Raw genomic sequence first — 21,408 nt, 5'->3', positions numbered from 1 at the left:
CCCAAATAAATAGATGTTGTGGCTGTATTTCATTACACATATTAACATCTCTGTTCAATGACTAAGAGTCATTTCCTTATGCAACATTACTCATTCAGGTTCTCTTTCTGAGCTTTTCTCACTGCTACTAGCCAGCAGTGTGTGTTTATATGTATGTGTGTGTGGGGGGGGGGGGGTACCTAGTTGGTAAAGGACTACCTCCTAATTCTATGAAAATAAAGTATTTAAAAAGTGTTTAAGACATGTATCTCAACGAAGCATTGATGCAGGACGTTGGATAATACAGACTCCCTTCACACGCCTGTCTGGGACGCACGACTGCCTTTCATCAACTCAGTTTTGGAAGCAGCTCATTTCCCCTGGTCTCTGTGGAGTTCTGACCTGATTTCTCCCACAATGAATTGGACTGCTCTCTTTGCTTGGTCATCAAATGGATTACGGGGAACTAAGGACAGACACACTGAAAAAATAAACATTACAGTAGGCTACTACAATGTCTGCACAATGTTGAAACTTGACACGGACGTATAAAGACGACCGCAGCAGTACATTCTGGTAATAAACACTCTTTCTGTCTGTGATGACCACTCTTCCATAATCCAAATTGCAAAACTCTATTGCCACAAACCTTGCATGCTCTCCTGGAACTCCTGTAACTAGAGCAATACAAATAAGTGAGGCTCAGCATGCACATAGACAAATCAGAAATTGTCTGAAAAAAAAAATGGAAAATTGGAAAATTGAATGCATCCCATAGAAGAGAAGTTGAGGGCATTTTTGTGAGAAAGAGAAAGGCAAATGAGATTACCCTAAAAGCAGCAACATATTTTTTGCTTAAAAGCACCAATGGGGTCATTTTTGAGAGACACTGTCTGCCAAGCAGTAACACTTTATTTTATTAACCTTTTGTAACACAAATGGTTTAAATTCCCAAAAATAAGTATATATTAATAAAATGTCACATTTATAGTGAAATCTAATCATTCTAAATACACATTTTTGTATGTTTTTCATGTTTTGAACAGATAATTTGATCAATTTCATCCATAGACAATTGTTATGAACATTTGTCTGTTATTCATTCAAAGTGTTGTGTTTCTGTGATACCTAGAGGCAGTGGCAGAACTAGAGTTTTCTACATGGACTGGCCAAGGCTACTTCAGGGGGTCCATAGACCACGACAACAAAATGACTGTGTAACCCTAACCTGGCATCTAAGGAGCATGAATGAATCCTATGATTGCTGATTAGAGGTAGAAGTGATAATTCACTTAACCCGGAGTTCTTCAATGTGGCAGATAGTGTGGTCCAAAAGGGTCACTATGAATAGTTAGTGTCTCTACCTCGGAACTGCAGCTCAATTTCTCTCTCTCTCTCACACACACACACACTCACACAATACTGTACTCACATACTGGAGAGACTTGGGTCACTGTTTTCATGAATATATAATCTGGGTCTATAAGTGTTGAACATCAAAATTATTTTCAGGAAAAAAAAGCTCAAGCACCAAGGAGATAAGATAGCATTTGTGTGTTACATAAATTGAATAGTTTATTTACAAAAAAGTAAATTTACAAAAAAACACAGCGCAATTTGACATACCAGGTATCAAGCAAAAATGGACAGAAATACAAAGCAGAAAAATAAAAATAATTTTGTTGCCCATCAATTACAACAAACTTACAGTATCATATTTATGCTCATATATATTATGTTAACTAAGAGCAATGAAAAGTTTTGGAATTGGCCTAATCAAGACCAAATTAAATCAGTGACATGATACCCTTTGGAATGATCATTTTAGAACATCAGTGTATTAGCTAGTACACAGTGCAGGTTTTAATCATGACCAGAGGGACCGCCTAAGTGCCAAATTATCATAGGTAGATTTAAAACAGAATACTTCTGCTGTTCTGGTGAGAACTGGCTAAATGTTTCACAAACTCATCCATGTTGAGGGAGCGTACTCACCTTGACTCAACACTGTGAATTCCTAGGTGACTTAACCTGTCATCAACCATTGTTGTCCTAAGGTGGGTTTGAATCAGTTTTAAAGCTGAGAAGCTTCTAGCAAAAACCACTGCTGACTGGTGTGACAGAAACCATCACTTTGGCCACTATTTTTCTGTCCTAAAGTGCTCATCAATAATGAGTCATGACATCTCAAGCTTGTTTTAGGCTGTCTTTTACACACTGTTGGTACACTTATTTTTCAGTGCTCTGCAATCTCTTTCCATAGTTCTCCAAAGTAACCCTCACTTCTGTAGTCCTGTAATGTGTCTGCAAGGGCACCTACTAGATCCACAGACCTTGCTAGGTCAAGAGAGCTTGATTGGAGCATGTCAGAAAGACATTTGGCATCACCAAGCACTTAACAAAAGGTAACCAAAAGCCCTATGAAATGTAAATCTGAGAAAGAAGGCCCCTTGCCTCCACTGATCTATCATCTATAAGGGCACAGGGCGAGACCCAGATGCAGACACGGGAGGCAGATGGTTTGAGTCTTTGATATTTGTTGTATCCAAAAGGGGTAGGCAAGAGAATGGTCGTGGACAGGCAAAAGGTCAAAACCAGTTCAGAGTCCAGGAGATACAGTGAGGCTGGCAGGCTTGAGGTCAGGTCAGGCAGAATGGTCAGGCAGGAGAGTACAGAGTCCAGAAAACAGGCAAGGGTCAAAACCGGGAGGACTAGTAAAAGAGAATAGAAAAAGGCAGGAGCACGGGAAAAACACGCTGGTTGACTTGGAACATACAAGACAAACTGGCACAGCGAGCCAGGAAACACAGGGTGATATACATCAGGGATAACAAGCAACACCGGGAGGGGGTGGAGACAATAAAAAGGACAGGTGAAAGTGATCAGGGTGTGACATCACCACTATTTTCAAGTGTGATATCCTGTGGCACTCAACTGCTGGAAGCCTGTCCCTCAGATTACGGCATGCCATGTCTCTGCATGCCCACCTTACATCTGTAAGTCTCTGTAGTTCCCTGGGCTGCTGCTGTGGATACAGCTCTTTCTGAACTGTAAGTCACTTGAGATGAACGTACGAGGCAGATACAACGTTATAAAGCTTCTGTAGGAGCAAAAAAGTGAACTGCCTCAGGCACTGATTTTACAGCATCGACAAGAACCAAATTCAAACAATGTGCATTACAGTGCACATAAAATGCAAATCTTGCACTGTTTTTAATCAGTGCAGACACACCAGAATGCTTTCCGCTCATGACGGATGCAGCGTCACAGCCTTGCCCCACAAGATTATTAAGGCAATCAATTATCATTTTTGTGAGACCTGCTGCATTTATGCTTTCAGCTGACTGAAAGTGTAAAAAGCTTTCGTGGATGGCCCCATTGTAATAGTACCTCACAACTAAAGACATTTGTAAAAAAAAAAGTTATCTTTGGTTTCATCAGCATTTACACTAAAAACTTAACTTTCTTTTACTTCTCTTATTATTTCACTTTTACCATCTCAGCTAAGCCCTCAAGAACTTCCTTCTGGATTTGGTGGCTTGTGTACTTACCATTGCCACATGCATTCATCCTTTTCTCTATGAGAGGGTCAAAATTACCCTTGTTGTGAGAGTCATCAGACTCTCGATGACTGCGCTATATTTTGAGCGGCAGTTAATATGAGCACATCTACAATTGTTTTAATGCAAGTACAGTTTTCCTCCACTTTCTTTTTCCAGTCCTCATCTAAACATTGATGAGTTGCTTTCACTAGACCTTTTGTGTTGATTCCAAGCATACATAGCATTGATACGATGCTCTGCCTTCGGATGGAGCTTAAATCCAGAATATTAAACAGAGCCAACAATACGTCGTTATCTTGACTAACAGAATATTCCAGTCATGAATTGTCCTTACACCAGGAGCTGTTGAAAGCCATTTTCCTAGTACCATGCTGAGTTCTGGGAAATGTTTTCAAACACGGCTGTACGGGACCCTCTACTCTGCATCTTGAAACGTCTGAAATACACATTAAATAATGTGTCATATCTCTATGGAAATGTAGAATTAAGAGATTCACAAGATTAGATACTAACAGCTGCTAAATAAAAATGTGTAGTTTAAAGTTTAGGCCTGGCCTACCACTGGGTCCTTTTGGAACAGCACATCTGGTGCTTGATGCAAGTTGGTAGGGGCTCGATGACATCTCCTGGCAGCTCTGGCTCACTGTCCTGCTCAGAGCCAGAGGTCTCTGTGTCGTCCCTTGATACATCTATTACATTAAAATAACACAAGAACCATTAGTGTATAATCACAATAAAAATGTCACAGCCATCAAAACAAGAACACAACCAACATTTTAAAGTGAGGCTTAATCTGACAAAATCATCTATTACAAGCTGAAGCTAAATTTAAACTCTTAACTGGGCATGTGACTGACTGCATGGTAGATGCTCTGACCTGGTGGTGATAGACTGGGTCCTTGTGAAGTCTGACCACACTGACTCTGACTAGCCTCAGGTAGGGAGCTGTTCTGGGGTCTGGTGGTGATGCACCTGATCTTGGGGTTGGGGTCTGTTTGCACCTGTTCTTCCTGGTTGTGCTTCTTTAAAAATAAGTTTGATATCTCTCCCTTTCTTTTCATGTTTAATTGACCCTGTTGCAAAAGTAAGACAGTCTATGGATACATCTAAGCATCCAATCCACATTTGAGTCCAATCTCAATTACAAATCTCCATTATCATAACTGTACCTTAAAACCAACTACCAGCCTAAGTTTCTCTATAGATCATGCCATTGTGTTATTTTAATGTAACAGATGTATCAAGGGACGACACAGAGACCTCTGGCTCTGAGCAGGACAGTGAGCCAGAGCTGCCAGGAGATGTCATCGAGCCCCTACTCTGCAGTAAGAAATTTAGCTATGATTTCTTACACCTTTACGATAGCAAACAGGCTACCTGGAAATTGTGGTCATCTTTTGAGTAACGTTACCAGATAGATAATAGCGGTTGTTCGTTTTGAGTTCAAGTACAAACATCTGAGTTAATGGATTTAAAATGATAGGGGTGTCCAGTGCCACCCTGACACCCCTCTGGTTCCGCCCCTGCTCAGAGGCTAAGAAGTTGGTGCTTGAGCTAACCTGACATACAGGTACAACACTAACCATAAAATGGCCACCGATATGGGCGATATGTTCAAATCCCAGAGCCAACTAGGTATGGGGAAATCTGCCAATGTGCCCTAGTGCAAGGCACTTAGCCTTAATTGCTCCATGGTTGCAGTTGATAATGTCAGACCATAACTGTGACCCAGACCTGGCGGCGGAACGAATCAGTTCGACTAGCCTTTGATTTCCATAGAGGGCATGTTTTTTTTACGGGACTTTTAACGTCTGTAATAGGCAGCTCGTGAGTTTAATTTCAATAATAACGTTTTGTTTTCTCAAAATCATTGTCACGTGGTTAATCATAAAAATCGGAAGTAAAATTAAAATATCCTGATGAAAATCCCGGTTCTTTCAATAACATTAATCTATCTAATCAGCCTGTCTGCCTCCTTTCTATCTGTCTTGATTTGAGCTATTGCTAGTGAAGTACAACGTTAAATCATCACTTGGTCCGGATCGAAGCTGTAGCTAGCGAAAAAAAAAGAGTGAAACATTGTATCAACTCGCTATTCCGGGCCCTAGAGTTTCCTGCGCCAGTGAGCTCGGGATAGAAAGCTGTTTTCATGACGTTTACACTGGATATATAGGATCATCAGATCGTGGTATTTTGCGTTTTCGAGGCCGGGAGTGTTGGAAAGACTTTTCAGATACTGAATAACTATCATTCGCAGTGGATGTTTAAAAAACAGACTTCGCAGACGTGTGAGGCGAATAAAAAAAATAGTGCTGTATGTCAATCAGAAATTGCCAAATGGACACGTTCCTACATGCATGCATTATAGAGAGGAAGGCGCCATATCTTCGCCACAACCCTCTCATTCTTATGTTCACTGACAGCGCCAAATCTTCCCCACAACCCTCTCATTCCTATGTTCACTGACAGCGCCATATCTTCGCCACAACCCTCTCATTCTTATGTTCACTGACAGCTGCGACTCAATCAGCTGGACCTATTGCCACACCCATTACCCAAATCGCGGGTTTCTCAAACACACGAATGATTTAAAGCAACCACAGCAAACCTTTTTTGAAGAAGCTAATTATCCTATGTGGCTAAGTAATGCTCACGTGTGAAGTATTTTGAATTATTTTATTTAGACAGGATAATTGTATAATTTTGTCGGAACATCATTTTACTTTAGGGTAATCCAGCATTTTGACAGTGCACTGTACACCCGCCAACTTTCCTTTCCAATTCGCAAGAGGCTGACACCAGATATCTGCATATAATGACGAGATGCTCATGTCTCCGCCCTAACAATTCGTTTTTGTCCCAAAGGCAGGAAGGCAGGCGACAAGTTTAGGTCTGCATATTATCCCCATAGAAACGCATTGAGTTTATACTGGACAGAATTTAACGAGTGAGCCCTCCCCTCTTCCTCTCTGCTGAAACTATATCACCGAAGAAAGTATCCGAGCGAGCGAAACAGCGCCCCCTATGTAGCCCATGTATCTGATGCTGTCTGGACAGAAGTAGTATGACATGCCATACTCTTTTGGTCCAGACAGTATGAAATACATGGCCTACATACTGAGACAGAGGGGCGCTGTTTCGCTTGTTCGGATGCTTCATCTGAGATTGATGCGTCTTTCTGTTGGCGCGCATCTCCGTCAAATAAATTATGCATATTTCAAAATTGTATTTGGACGGGCAACGAGGTAAAGTAGGGCGGACCAGGCCCCCCAAATCACACCGGACCCACCGTGACCCCACTCTCTGAGGGTGTCTCAGGGAGAGTTGGGATATGCGTGCGTATTACACATGCGTATAATACATCCTTGTAGCCTACATGTGTGAAATAGGACAAATATAAGCACCCACCATATTATTGTTAATTACATTGGTAATTCATATCGATGGAGTTCTCACAATTTAATAATCTGCGCAGCACAACAGCAATGTAGGCGGACGGGAAAAGAGCCAATCACACGCGTTATGAAACACGTGAGCAGAGGGCGTTTCGAATCTTTCATAATGGTACAAATGCCTGAACAACTTCCAGCGTCAATTTGTGTATTCCATCGGACAATCAACTGGTAAACAACTGGTTTTATTTACAATATAGAATGTATAGCCTGTATTTGAATTACTATAGTTGATTCAGGTGTTTACAATATAGAATGTATAGCCTGTATTTGAATTACTATAGTTGATTCAGGTGGTCTCTGTCCCATGTGCTGAAAGACAGTTGTTACAGCAGCATAGATCTTTTACGAACTCGATAATTATAGACCTATAGTGACTTGCTACTGGCGGCAATATAGAGGGCGAATTGGTTATGAGTTTAAGTACACATTCTCCACCACCCAGTCACACGTTTAGTACATCGTGTTCCCACACCAACACTACTCTGATATCTACTGGCCAAATATACTTACATTTACTGATGTTGCCCTCAATAGATCAGTTCAACATTGTTTGATTTTGACAGGCTTTGCAGTGAGGAAAGCAATGTTTGTTATGTGATCATCCTAAATAAAAATGTATCTTACTGTTAATTAATGGTCTAATTTAGAGCAGGAGAAAACAAGTCTATGTACTGAAAGCATAGAACAGTAGTATAGGACTAAGTGGTACACAATACGGACAAAGGACGTAGTGGTCTTGTGTGATGTAACTCTGCTCAGTGTGTGTTTTTGTCTTATACAGGTCATCTGTACTTTAGTGCCTTAACAATGCTCCGTGCCACCACTGCCTTCCTGTGCTCCTATTGCCAGAAGAGGAGCGTCTTAACCCCTCACATGGGCTTCTCTGCCTCTACCCTCACCAACAAGCGGCCAGAGAACCAGCAAACTGTCGACTCCCTTTATGACCTATCGGTGGACATCCGTAAAGTGCGTAAGTTCAAGGGATGGGTGCTTTCAGAGAACTCTGTGTACGTGTACGAGACAGCGGACCTGCTGCGGGACATGGGCGCTGACACTGCTTCCATTGCCCGTGTGCTGGAGACCCACCCCGAGGCTATCCTGTGTCGGCCCGAGGACGTGGCAGCTCAGCGGGACCTCTGGTCCTCCGTATGCCCCAACCGGCGTGAGCTGGTAGGCATCATTGAGAAGTTCCCTGCCTCCTTCTTCACGCTCACGCACCACACCAACCAGCGTGACAACATACGCTATCTCCAGAGCCTACGCCTCAGCAAGCGCATCATCGGGAAGCTGATGGCCAGCGCCCCCCAGAGCTTCAGCCGGCCTGTGGAGAGCAACCAGCAGGTCATCCACACGCTGCGAGAGACTTACCTGGACCTGGGAGGGGACGAGGGAAACCTGCGCTTATGGTTCCAAAAGCTGCTCAGCCAGAACCCCTACATCCTGATGCGGCCGGCTGAGACGTGGAGGGACAGTCTGGGCTTCTTGAGGGAGAAGGGCTTCACCACAGAGGAGCTCCTGGTCCTGGTCTCCAGCCTCAGGGCCTCCATCGCAGAGCTGCAGCCTGAGGCCATACAACAGGCTCTGGACTACACCCAGGGGGTGCTCGTGTGCTCTGAAGATGAGCTCCGGGAGATAGTCCTCCGCTGCCCTGCTGTACTGTACTACTCTGTGCCCACCCTGGTGGGCCGGTTCAAGGGGCTGCTGGACGTGGGGGTGAGCATGGACCAAGTGAGGGAGACGCCCAACGTGCTGGAGCTCACCACTCAGATTGTGCTCTACCGCATCCAGAAACTAGCCTCCTACGGCTATGACGTGCGAGGTGGCAGCCTGGATGTTATCGTCGGCACCAAGAAGGACTTTGAGATGACTTATAGCAAACTGCAGCTAAGGCAACAACGACCACTCTTCAACCCTGTTGCCCCCCTCAGGACTGCAGAGGAGTGAATGTTAATGGACCACATCTTGATGTTTTAAGGGGATGGGATGAATACTGCACGGTTGCAGAACAAGCTATGGGTGTTTTACTGTAATTACTGATTGGAGACTGAGGTCTTATGTCTCTGTTGGCGTGAGCTATACATTTCCCCATACATGGGTTTGCTATGGAGACCTCTGTCTCCAGAAGTAGGTGGATCATCCAATCATTGTCAGGAAATGGCTGTGTTTGTTTCAATTAGCCTGAGTCACCTATCAACAGCCACTGTTCTCTACTCTATAGCATGAGATGAGAAAGAATAATGTTCCAAGTTTTCATATTTGTATCTATTGATGAAATGGTATCCCTTGCACCTTATGGTTTAAATGTGTATGAACTCTACTGACAGCATTATCGAGACAGTGTGAAAGATCCTTATGCTAAATACTAACTGGAATCATTGATGTAAAGAAAAGTGCTGTGTTATTTTTACGTTTAAGCTAATTGGCACACATTTTGGTATAGGTCCTTGTAGGCTGAATTGACTTGATAACACCAAGTTTAAAAAATAAAACTTATAACAGATGAGTCCTCTGTTTGAGTGCCATTTATTTGTGACTTGCCACCACATAGCTCTTTACCTATACTCTTAGAAAAAAAGGGTTCTTCAGCTGTCCCCATAGGAGAAGCCCTTGTTGGTTCAGAGTGTTCTACATGGAACCAAACATTATTTTACTTGGGACCAAAAAGTGTTTAAGCTGGAACCAACAAGGGTTCTTCAAAGCGTTCTCCTATGGGGACCCCCGAAGAACACTAAGGTTCAAGATACACTCTTAGAAAAATAAAGGTGCTATGCAATTTACAATGCATTTAATCAAACACATTTCATGCCACCAAAAAAACATTTATTCAATGCAAAAAAGTTAAAACTTCTAACAAACTTTTTTTTTTGCTCTGACATGCATTGTCAACTGTGGAACCTTATATAGACAGGTGTGGGTCTTTCCAAATCATGTCCAATCAAGTGAATTTACAACAGGTGGACTCCAATCAAGTTGTAGAAACATCTCAAGGATGATCAATGGAAACAGGATGCGTCAGAGTTAAATTTAGAGTCATAGCAAAGGGTCTGAACAGTTATGTAATTGGTATTTAATTTTTTTATATATGCATTTGCAAACATTTCTAAAAACCTGTTTACCCTTTGTCATTATGGGTTATTGTGTGTAGATTACTGGGAAAAAAATATTTAATCCATTTTAGAATAAGGCGGTAATGTAACAAAATGTAGAAATTTTCAAGGGGTCTGAATACTTTGAGGGCACTGTACTGTACATTCTGTTTTTTTTTGTGATGTTTCGTGTCACTTTGTCAGACTTGTGACATTCACCAGGAAGAGCATTCCTTCTGGGGAGGGACAGTAGTGTATGACCTGGTTCAAGTTTTTGTAACATGATACCCAGCCACGTGGTTTTCATTCCCTCACAATTTAATTCAAGGCTAAAAATAGCATAGCATGATAGAAAAGGTTGAATCATAAAAATATATCAATCTGTTTGCACTGTTACTTAAAAGTCTGCATAAGGTAAATGATACTTACTATAACAAGTCACACATACTGAAAATTAACAGAGTGTTCGATACATTCTCATATAGTTAAGTAGTTCTATTAATACATTTTAATGCAGGGTTCCCCAACTGGCGGCCTGCGAATTTGGCTCGCGGGTGGTTTTATTAGGCCCCCCAAGTTCTGAGCAAAATAAAATTATATATTTTTTGGTAAAATTTTCATTGTTGGATATAAAAACTGTAAAAACATCAGGAAATCATCTTCAAGTAATTTTAATTATGGAAATCTGTTCCCATCTATTTCCACTAATAATGATTGTAAGCAAGGTTTGAAATTATTACGTTTTAATCCAATCTTATATCTGTTTGGGCTTCTTGCGATTAATTTGCAGTCTACAAATTATTGTTATGTATATTCCGGCCCCCCGACCATCTGCTCAAGAAAAAAAATCGTCACACGGCTGAATCTAGTTAATGATCCCTGTAGTAATGCATCTAAGTAATACACTGTTACAAAGGTTATGCACAAATCAGCTGTGAAGACTGAGGTAGGCCTAATGTAAGACATGTGTTGTGTACATTTCTACAATATTAAAACCAATGAAATAAAGCTGGTGAGAAAAAGAGAAGTGTCGAGCCATCCATAAATACAAATGTTGAGGAACACTGAACAAAAAATAAAACTCATGTGTTGGTCGCATGTTTCATGAGCTAAAATAAAAGATCCCAGAACTTTTCCATAACCAAAAAAGGCTTATTTCTCTCAATTTGTGTTTACATCCCTGACTGCAGGTATGTCCACCAGAGCTGTTGCCCGAAAATGTAATGCTTATTTCTCTACCATAAACTGCCTCCAACAGCGATTTAGAGAATGTGGCAGTGCGTCTCACAACCGCAGACCACTTGTATCGCATCGTGTGGGCGAGCGGTTTGCTGATGTCAACGTTGTGAACAGAGTGCACATGGTGCCGTGGGTTATGGTATCGGCAGGCATAAGCTACGGACAACGAACACAATTACATTTTATAGATGGCATTCTGAATGCACAGACATACCGTGATGAGATCCTGAGACCCATTGTCATGCCATTTATCCACCGCCATCACCTCATGTTTCAGCATGATAATGCAGAGCACCGTGTCACAAGGATCTGTACACAATTCCTGGAAGCTGAAAATGTCCCAGTTCTTCCATGGCCTGCATACTCACCAGACATGTCACCCATTGAGCATGTTTGGGATGCTCAGGATCAACGTGTACAACAGCATGTTCCCGCCAATATCAAGCATCTTCGCACAGCCATTGAAGAGGAGTAGGACAACATTCCACAGGCCACAATCAACAACCTGGTCAACTCTATGCGAAGGAGATGTGTTGGCAATTGGTGGTCACACCTGATACTGACTGGTTTTCTGATCCACGACCCTACTTTTTTTTAAGTATCTGTGACCAACAGTTTCATATCTGTATTCCTAGTCATGTGAAAATTTGTAGATTAGGTCCTAATTAATTTATTTCTATTGATAGATTTCCTTCTATGGACTGTAAGTAAAATCGTATTTTGTCCAGTATAGTCGGAAGGTTACATACACTTACGTTGAAGTCATTAAAACTCGTTTTTCAACCACTCCACAAATTTCTTGTTAACAAACTATAATTTAGGCAAATCAGTTAGGAACTCTACTTTGTGCATGACACAAGTAATTTTTCCAACAATTGTTTACAGACATATTATTTCACTTATAAGTCACTGAATCACAATTCCAGTGGGTCAGAAGTTTACATACACTAAGTTGACTGTGCCTTTAAACAGCTTAGAAAATTCCAGAAAATGATGTCATGGCTTTAGAAGCTTCTGATAGGCTAATTGACATAATTTGAGTCAATTGGAGGTGTACCTGTGGATGTATTTCAAGGCCTACCTTCAAACTCAGTGCCTCTTCACTTGACATCATGGGAAAATCAAAAGAAATCAGCCAAGACCTCAGAAAATAAATTGTAGACCTCCATAAGTCTGGTTCATCCTTGGGAGCAATTTCCAAACGCCTGAAAGTACCACGTTCATCTGTACAAACAATAGTACGCAAGTATAAACACCATGGCACCACATAGCCGTAATACTGCTCAGGAAGGAGATGCGTTCTGTCTCCAAGAGGTTAACATTACTTTGGTGCGAAAAGTGCAAATCAATCCCAGAACAGCAGCAAAGGACCTTGTGAAGATACTGGAGGAAACAGGTAGAAAGGTATCAATATCCACAGTAAAACGAGTCCTATATCGACATAACCTGAAAGGCCGCTCAGCAAGGAAGGAGCTAGTGCTCCAAAACCGCCATAAAAAAAGCACGACTACAGTTTGCAACTGCACATGGGGACAAAGATCATACTTTTTTTGGTCTGATGAAACAAAAATAGAACTGTTTGGCCATAATGACCATCGTTATGTTTGGAGGAAAAAGGGGGAGGCTTGCAAGCCCAAGAACACCATCCCAACTGTGAAGCACGGGGTAGCAGCATCATGTTGTGGGGGTGCTTTGCAGCAGGAGGGACTGGTGCACTTCACAAAATAAATGGCATCACGAGGCAGGAAAATTAGGTGGATATATTGAAGCAACCTCAAGACATTCATTCAGGAAGTTAAAGCTTTGTCGCGAAGGGGCCTTCCAAATGGACAATGACCCCAAGCATACCTTCAAAGTTGTGGCAAAATGGCTTAAGGACAACAAAGTATTTATAAGGTATTGGAGTGGCCATCACAAAGCCCTGACCTCAATCCTATAGAAAATTTGTGGGCAGAACTGAAAATGCATGTGCGAGCAAGGAGGCCAGTTACACCAGCTCTGTCAGGAGGAATGGGCCAGAATTCACCCAATTTATTGTGGGAAGGTTGTGGAAGGCTACCCAAAATGTTTGACCCAAGTTAAACAGTTTAAAGGCAATGCTACCAAATACTAATTGAGTGTATGTCAACTTCTGACCCACTGGGAATGTGATGAAATAAATAAAAGCTGAAATAAATCATTCTCTCTATTATTCTGACATTTCACATTCTTAAAATAAAGTGGTGATCCTAACTGACCTAAGACAGGGAATAAGATTACTAAGATTAAATGTCAGCAATTGTGAAAAATTGAGTTTAAATGTATTTGGCTAAGGTGTACGTAAACTTCCGACTTCAAATGTGTATGCAACATACAACACTCATGTGTAACTTTAGACAACAGTGTTGTTTTCTATGTTTACTCAATTACCATACCTTATGGTAGCCTAGTGGTTAGAGCAGTGGGCCAGTAACTGAAAGGTTGCTGGACTGAATCCCCGAGCTGACAAGGTAAAAATCTGTCATTCTGCCCCTGAGCAAGGCAGTTAACCAACTTTTCCCAAGACTCCGAAGATGTGGTTGTTGATTTCAGGCAGCCCCCGCACCTCTCCGAATCAGAGGGTTAAATGCAGAAGACACATTTCAGTTGAATGCATTCAGTTGTACAACTGACTAGGTATCCCCCTTTCCCTTATGGGAAGTGACATACTTCAATACAAACACCAGAGAATTAAGGACCCCATGGAAGCAAAACAAATATCAGGACAGTCCACCTGTTGGTTCTGGCATGAGCAACCGATCCTGTCAGTATTGTAGCGCAAAGACTTGCATGACTTTTAATAGGGTATATATAGTTTGAGGTTTTGCAATTAAGCCCTATTTTCTATTTACCCAGTCAGAATAACTCATGGATACAATTCTTACATCTGTGTGCAGTTTGAAGGAAGTTAAAGGTCAATTTGTTTCTGGAGCCATTGCTAACTAGTGTTAACACAATTACTGCAAGTCTATAAGGAGCACGTAGCATGCTACCTTCAACTTTTAAAAGGGTTTAGTTGCCAAAATCTTGAATAATGCCTTTACACCATGTTAGTAAAAACGATGGCTCAATACTATGTGTTATCTACACTACAACCTGTAACTTTGCATATTTCCCAGATGGGACATAGTGCTCCATGTCATACTCATCATCCAATGTCCTTGTCTGCACCTCCACCCACTCCTCATGGATGTTTCTGTAGGCCTCTGGAAAGTCTGTACCAAATACCATGGTTCCAAGAACAATCCTCATAACAGAATGCATTGTTTCCTTAATGACTTGAAGAAACCAGCCTTTTACTTTGGGATCCTCAACTGCAGGTTATTTTCATGGTAACATGACTCCACAATAAAGCATTTTGATTTAAGTTGTGATTAATTTTAGCTAGGATTGCTTTGCTCTGATTTGTTTGAGTGAGCTCAAACCTCTGGTGATTTACATTAAAAAAATGTGAAGTCATGCTTGCTCAAAATAGACTCAAGAAAAAAACATCTATATTTTAAATTCTTACCATAACATTTGATGACTATAATGAATGTAACTAAAATCCCCCAAATAACAAAGGGGATCATCAATTTTGAATATTTTGAAAGGTTCTGCCATTTGTATTTACTGACGAGGGTATGTACTTTCCATCAACTGTTGAAGCCATCTGTAACAAGAGCTACTCATGAGAAACAGCAATCAAGAATTTAAATCAGTCAAACATCTACGGTACCTTGCAAAAGTATTCATACCCCTTGGATTTATTCACATTTTATTGTTACAAAGTGGGATTAAAATATATGTCATTTTTTGTCAACAATCTACTCAAAATACTCTGTAATGCCACATTTAGATAATTTTGTAAAGATCAATACAAATTTGATAACTAAAATACACTCGTTGCATACGGTAAGTATGAAGCCCCTTTGTTCAGACAAGCCTAAATTAGTTCAGGAGTAAAATTTGGCTTAAGAAATCACAAATACATTTCATGGAATCACTGTGTGGAATTTTTTTAAATTGACTTTAAAAAAATATATATATTTTTTTTTTACTTACCCTTCCTCTGTCCCCCCCATGCATACAATATCTGTAAGGTCCCTAGGTCAAGCGTTAAATTTCAAGCACAAATTCAATTGCAAAGACTTGGGAGCTTTTTGAAAGCCTCATGATAAGCTCGGGTGTGGTTTCGTGACAATGACCGCAAGAGCAGCTAATCAGTTATTTGACAAGCTCTTACACCTCTGACACAGCCTAAACAAAAACAAAGAAAGGCTGTGCTTTGTTGGCGAACAAGGCTTAAGCCTACTGTTGATTTAATTGAATCCTGACCTTTTGTTCGTATGAGGAATGCATGTGATTGCATTCATAGTTGTTATAACCATTTAAGTCATGTGTAATAGTGTTTTTATTAGGAATTCATACTTTTCAAAATAAATGACTGTCAGACTCACTGCTCTTCCTCTTAGGACCACAAGGCATGATGAATGACATGAGATTAAACAAAAAGATGTGGGATTGGCAGAACAACATTCAACAAGATCAAAAATGTCATCTGTTCCAATTCTGAAAAATAACGTATTCCTATTTAACAAACAAAAATATTTTCAAAGACGGCTGGAATTCTGTCGGACCTGCATTGCAGTACGGTACCGTAGCTTTTTCGCCATGCACAAATAAACAATGTATGACCTAGCCTATTAGATTTCCCTCACGGGTAGATGCTTACAGTTTCCAGAATAATGCATGTGTGCGCACAGGTTGACTGCAAGTGTAGTTTTGTGGACTATTGTTTGCCAGAGAAATGTGTGAAATACATTCAAAAACAGATATGTCACTAGGTTCATATTTTGGAGTGAACCAATATTTCACGCACAAAAATTACAGACATCTGTTGCAATCTTGTTAGCTATAACTATTAAAACAATATTAACTTAGTGTATTGCTTACCACTAAATATTGTTGATGTCAAAAGACTGATGAGGCAAACTGACATCCACCAGGTTAATCTCATGATTCATAAAAAGAAATAGAAATCACAACTCCAGCATAGCCATAACACGTATGTTCACACAATTTCTGATGTGCCTACAAGAAGGGTAATGCTGTATCTGGAAGAAGAAAATAATCTCTCTCTCTCTCTGAAGGTTTAAATGGCAGCTACAGGAAATAAATGTTGCAGAACAGGAAATGTGTGGCACACACTTGTTGGAGACGGTTTCATGTCCAAAAGAAACACCACAAATTAATGTAGCCTATAAGCTTTTGAATTAATCAAGGACATTGCGATAGAACAAGAAGCACAAATTGAAGAACTACACTCTGTTGGAGTTCGGACCCTAAGATTGTCACTGTACCCCGCAATTACACCTGCAACCCTGTACATGTGACTATCAAACACTGATGATTATACTGCGAGAGAAGCCATGAGACTGTATCCAAACCAGGGTTGGATTCAATGACATATCAATTCCGTCAATTCAGGTAGTAACTTAAATTATTTTATTTTAGCAAGATCCCAAATTAAAATGTAATTGATCCCCAATCCTGATCCAAGTTAACAGGTAAAAACCGCGTTCTCCTGAGAGCATACTGCACCTGACAGTGGTTGTTTCACTGGTTTACCAAACACACCTCACTGAACACAGTTCCACAGATTCACAATATGAATTGCAGGTCCACAGATTTTCTGGGAGCCTTCAGACGCACAACCGGTTTTGTATGCATGGCTGTTAGGACAGCAATGCTGCTACCTCCCAAAATAGACCATGTATGTCATCCCATGATTTGAAATGACATTAGAACATGTACTTGATATGCTGTGTATCATGTAATAAGGGCATGTATAGTCCCAGTATGTCTGATCAGAGGGACAGAGGAAGCTAAACTCAGTGAGCAGCAGTGCCGAACAGCAGAGACCCTCTTCTCCATTCAAGTATCTCACCATCCCCCATCATGTCGCCCCTCTGCACCACAGCGATGTGACAGAATGGGGGAATGGTGGGATAATGCAGAGGAACCCTGGGCTGCCCTACATAACAACCCTACAAGTTGAATACGGTTTTATATTACTGTAGCCACAGTAAAGGGTGTGCAGATGTGAGAAAATCAACTCCTTTTGGAAGAATGTCTCCTGCGACGGCTGGTGTGAATGTTTCGCCGTGTGAGCTCAGATGGCTCGGAGTGCGACCGCTCGTGCGCCTTCAGGAGACGCAGGTACCTGAAGGCTTTTCCACACTGGCCACAGGAGTGGCCCTCCCCCGTGTGTTTAAACTTGTGCTCCCTCAGGTGCGTGTGTAGTTTGTAAGTCTTCCCACACTCGTCGCAGCTGTAAGGGCGTTCGTTTGAGTGCAGCCCACGCTTGTGTATGCGCAGGCCCCCGCTGTCTTTAAAGGTCTTGTCGCATATGTCACATCTGTAAGGTTTCTCTGAAGAGTGCCTGCGTACGTGGGCCTGGAGTAGGCTGTTGTTGCCAAACATCTTCTGGCAGACAGGGCAGGGGAGTTTGGGACTGGGGTCATGGTCTTTTTGGTGTCTCTTTAGGTCAAACTCATAGACAAAGGTCCTTCCGCACTGGGCACACAGGAACTGGCGGTTCCCAATGTGATAGCCCATGTGTCTCTTTAACAAGCTTGGCATAAAGAAGCGCAACCCACACTGCTCACAGGCGTACGGGCGGTCCGTGGTGTGCCAGCGCTGGTGGGCGGACAGCTGGAATTGGGTTGGAAAACTCTTCGGACAATGAGTGCAGAAATAGGTATTCTCACTTGTATGACAATCCATGTGTCTTTTGCAGTACTGTACTTGGGTGAAACCCTTTCCACAGATGGTGCATTTGTATGGTCTCGCATCCGTGTGGACGCGATGGTGATTCTGAAGGCCAACCTTTCTCCGAAAGCACTTGCCACACTCATCGCAGCTAAAGGGCCGCACGTCAGAATGAATTTTCATATGGTTGGTCAGGAGTGCCGACGTCCTGAAGAACCTGCTACAATCGGTGCATTTGAAAGGTTTTTCTCCGGTGTGTATGCGGAGGTGATCCTCCAGCCGTCCCCGAGACAGAAAACGCTTCCCACACTCTTGGCAGGAGTTGGTTGCAGGGTTTCTCTTTCTAGAGCACGCTACTCGTAGTGGCTTTTGCACCCTCTTCCTTTGGATAATGGAACTCTCAAAGAGATCGACCTCTGTTTCCTGACCCCCGATCACCACACTGCTCCCGAGACCTGTGTCGGCCGACTCCATCTCCTTGTCCAAATGATCGTTTTGTGGAAGGGGTGGCAAGGAATGGAGCGATAAAGTGTAACTGGCAATATGGGGGACCCACTGGTCGACACTCGTCAGCTCGACCGGCTGGTTATCCGTAGCAGGGATGACTATCTGTGAAGGAGAGGCTTCAGTGATGGAAGTATTCATCAGTGATACAAGCTGTTGCTGTCTCATCGTTTGCAGCATACTCCTTACTGTTGGTGCCCCTTTTGATGGTGCCCCTCCCACCAGTCCGCTAACACCTTGAGGACAAGAGCAGACCACGGCGCTCTCTGGAAGTGCATTCTCTTCTTCACCGGCACGCACTGCATCCTCTTCTCTCTCTACAGTACTATCTTCTCCAGCATGGTCAGAGTTATCTGACATCATTCCCAGATCCTCCAAGTCACTGAAGGAGGCAGGGTTCATGAGGCTTAGAGCGGCTTCTAATGATTCTGATGGCTTGTCAAGATCTGGCTCCATTGATGGCATTCCACAAGCGAGGCGGAAGGACAGCGAGGACAGCACACAGTCACCCACAGAAGACGTGACCGGTACTGAGGAAAAGGGACAAATGCAGAAAAATTACATTCTGATTGGTTAAATTTGAAAGGCTAGAAATTTAGAAATTGGCATTGTTTACGTTAATACCATTGAAAAACTATTTGACAATCCTGTAAATACAGTTAGTTCAAAGTGATCCATGACAGTTTGGGGAAAACTACACTGTTCTTTGTTTATCTGTTGATAATTCTACTAACATTAACAAGAAGGAGAATATATAATTAAAGTAAGCCTACCAAACTGAATCTTATTTAGCAGGTTCTGGTGCTGGAGGAGGATCTTCAGGTGCTCAGGGTCAGACACAGACTGTCCACACTCCTCCAGGTCAGAGGGGTCAGCACTGATAATGGACGCTATCTAAGAAGAAGAAGGAGAGGTAGAAGCTAAGATCAGCAACCAGGGGGCTTCTTAGAGTGCGCAGGATGAAAAATACTATGGCACATATACATGTTGGCACATATACAGTTGTCTAACAATGTCAGCATTAGATATAATTGGTGAATTGATAGTTATAGACTTGTTGTGTAACAGTTCATTACTTGGGAGAGATCTGGCACAGATAGCAGCCGTTCCAGTCTGAGGACCAAGCCTCCCACAAGGGCCTGCAGTGCTGTGTCGTACTTGGAGCCATACTGTGTATGGAACTCCTCCTACACGGAAGGAAAGAAAAAGTTAAAGTCAGTGTCTATGACATGACAAAGTGGACAGTGAGAGAGGAAAGGGAGAAAGCCTGCTGAACCTGGAAGAAGTGCTTCCTCTCATAAGGGTTTTTCAGCAGGGTTTGGACCAGCGCAACAAAGTTAGCCTGCGACTCCTCCACTTCTGCATCTTGCTGCTGTAACACAGATTAGGTATAATTTGATACAAAGTACAGCCACTTCAGCCATCAGAATTACATGTTACTAAAAAGAGGGGTATTGAGTGCATGGGTGACTGGGTTTGTAAAAGTCACAAGTCTAGCCTGAAAACAACTTTTATCCCTTACCCTATCCATGTTTGCACTTTGCAGATCTATGGAATCAGATGGGTGACAGCAAAGCAAGACAGATGGCAGAAAGCTCCCACAACCCCACTGGAAGGTTTAACACTTGTATGTCGTTTACACTTATCCAGTCCCCTCAGATCTGTACACTACAGAGCTAAAGGCTACTTTCAAACCAGACCAACATGCAAATGTAACTTCTTTTAAGTAGTCGTCCGAGAATGGTATTGGCAGCAATATTTAGGTATGCTGTGTTACAGGTGTGTTGCGAGTTTGTGCGCCGGAATTTCCACACTGCCACACAGGAGAAATATTCTTACCCCCAAGATGTTCATCTTTTCCAGGAGACGTTGGATGTCCTGAAGGTTGGGTGGGTCCTTGCGGAACAACTCCAAGATCATCTAAAATAATGGGACAAAATTGATTTTTCTAATACACAATGTGTCAAAACCACCCCTCCCATGTCCACACAACATGTCACTCACCCTTGCTCTCAGGCCCAGGATGAGTTGAGCCCTCTGTTTGTAACTCAGCAACTTCGGAACAGCTTCAGTCACCACAGTTACAAATTCCTCGACCTTCCCATAATGCATCACATTTCGTTGATTCACCACATGCCATACAAAGGAATACATCAGCCGCAGAGGAGAAACCAATAATCGCAAAGAGGAGAGAGGAAGTGGGGGACCTATAGCAAGACGATAGGACAAAATGTTAGCTTGTGTGACTTCATCCTCTTCCTTTAGCAACAAATACCTCCAGCAACATGGCTAACTAGCTAGCAAACTTAATTTAGAAAGCAAGCCAAAACGGACATTAGCTTTATACTTAGCTACCCATTAAAGATAGTCGCTAGCCCTCTGCACTGCAGTGACTTGGGTCCAGCCAGGTTCACATTTGTAAAATTGGTTAGATTGCTAATACATGGCTAGTAAGTGTCATATAATGTAACCTACCAGTACTGGCTGTACTCTTCTTGACTCGTTTGTCCATGCCGGAATGTTACCAAATATGTACGATAAGCAGAAATCTAACAGTAAAAGGTAACTAGCACGGTAGATAGCTATCATCAACTCACTGACAACCGGACAGATGGAAACGGAACCAAACCCAGAACAGTTTTGACCGGACTATTTTACAATAAGATTGGCAGCATAACAACATTACCGCCACCTATCGTGCTGGAATAAGAGCCGCAAGTGAATCCTGCTCTTTTCTTGAAATTACATTTTAGGTAAAATTACGAATTTCGTCATTTTTCTCTCTATCTATATATATATATATATATATAT

At 42.1% G+C, this 21,408-nt stretch overlaps 2 protein-coding genes across 3 annotated transcripts; one reads left to right on the top strand and one right to left on the bottom strand.

Annotated features, from left to right (window-relative positions):
• Positions 1-7,083: 7,083 nt before the first annotated feature.
• On the top strand, positions 7,084-9,500 carry LOC135514562 (transcription termination factor 2, mitochondrial-like). Its single transcript, XM_064937984.1, has 2 exons — positions 7,084-7,165; positions 7,779-9,500. The coding sequence occupies exon 2, from the start codon at positions 7,805-7,807 to the stop codon at positions 8,939-8,941; it is 1,137 nt and encodes a 378-aa protein (XP_064794056.1). The 5' UTR covers positions 7,084-7,165; positions 7,779-7,804; the 3' UTR covers positions 8,942-9,500.
• Positions 9,501-15,715: 6,215 nt separating this feature from the next.
• On the bottom strand, positions 15,716-21,291 carry LOC135514989 (zinc finger protein 530-like). Of its 2 annotated transcripts, none has more exons than XM_064938762.1 (7): positions 21,073-21,291; positions 20,602-20,804; positions 20,437-20,517; positions 19,874-19,966; positions 19,674-19,784; positions 19,371-19,491; positions 15,716-19,127 (listed from the first exon to the last, which is right to left on the bottom strand). In XM_064938762.1, exons 1-7 carry the CDS (start codon positions 21,107-21,109, stop codon positions 17,434-17,436), a joined length of 2,340 nt encoding a protein of 779 aa, XP_064794834.1. In that variant the 5' UTR covers positions 21,110-21,291; the 3' UTR covers positions 15,716-17,433. The 2 variants fall into 2 exon arrangements, with proteins under 2 accessions (XP_064794834.1, XP_064794833.1); XM_064938761.1 differs by having other exon boundaries at positions 19,874-19,969; positions 21,073-21,290.
• Between the last annotated feature and the right edge of the window lie 117 nt (positions 21,292-21,408).

Source organism: Oncorhynchus masou, chromosome 26, assembly GCF_036934945.1.
Source record: "Oncorhynchus masou masou isolate Uvic2021 chromosome 26, UVic_Omas_1.1, whole genome shotgun sequence".
Lineage (NCBI taxonomy): Eukaryota > Metazoa > Chordata > Actinopteri > Salmoniformes > Salmonidae > Oncorhynchus > Oncorhynchus masou.
The sequence above is the reverse complement of the archived record's forward strand: the minus strand, read 5'-3'. Positions and strand labels throughout refer to the sequence as shown.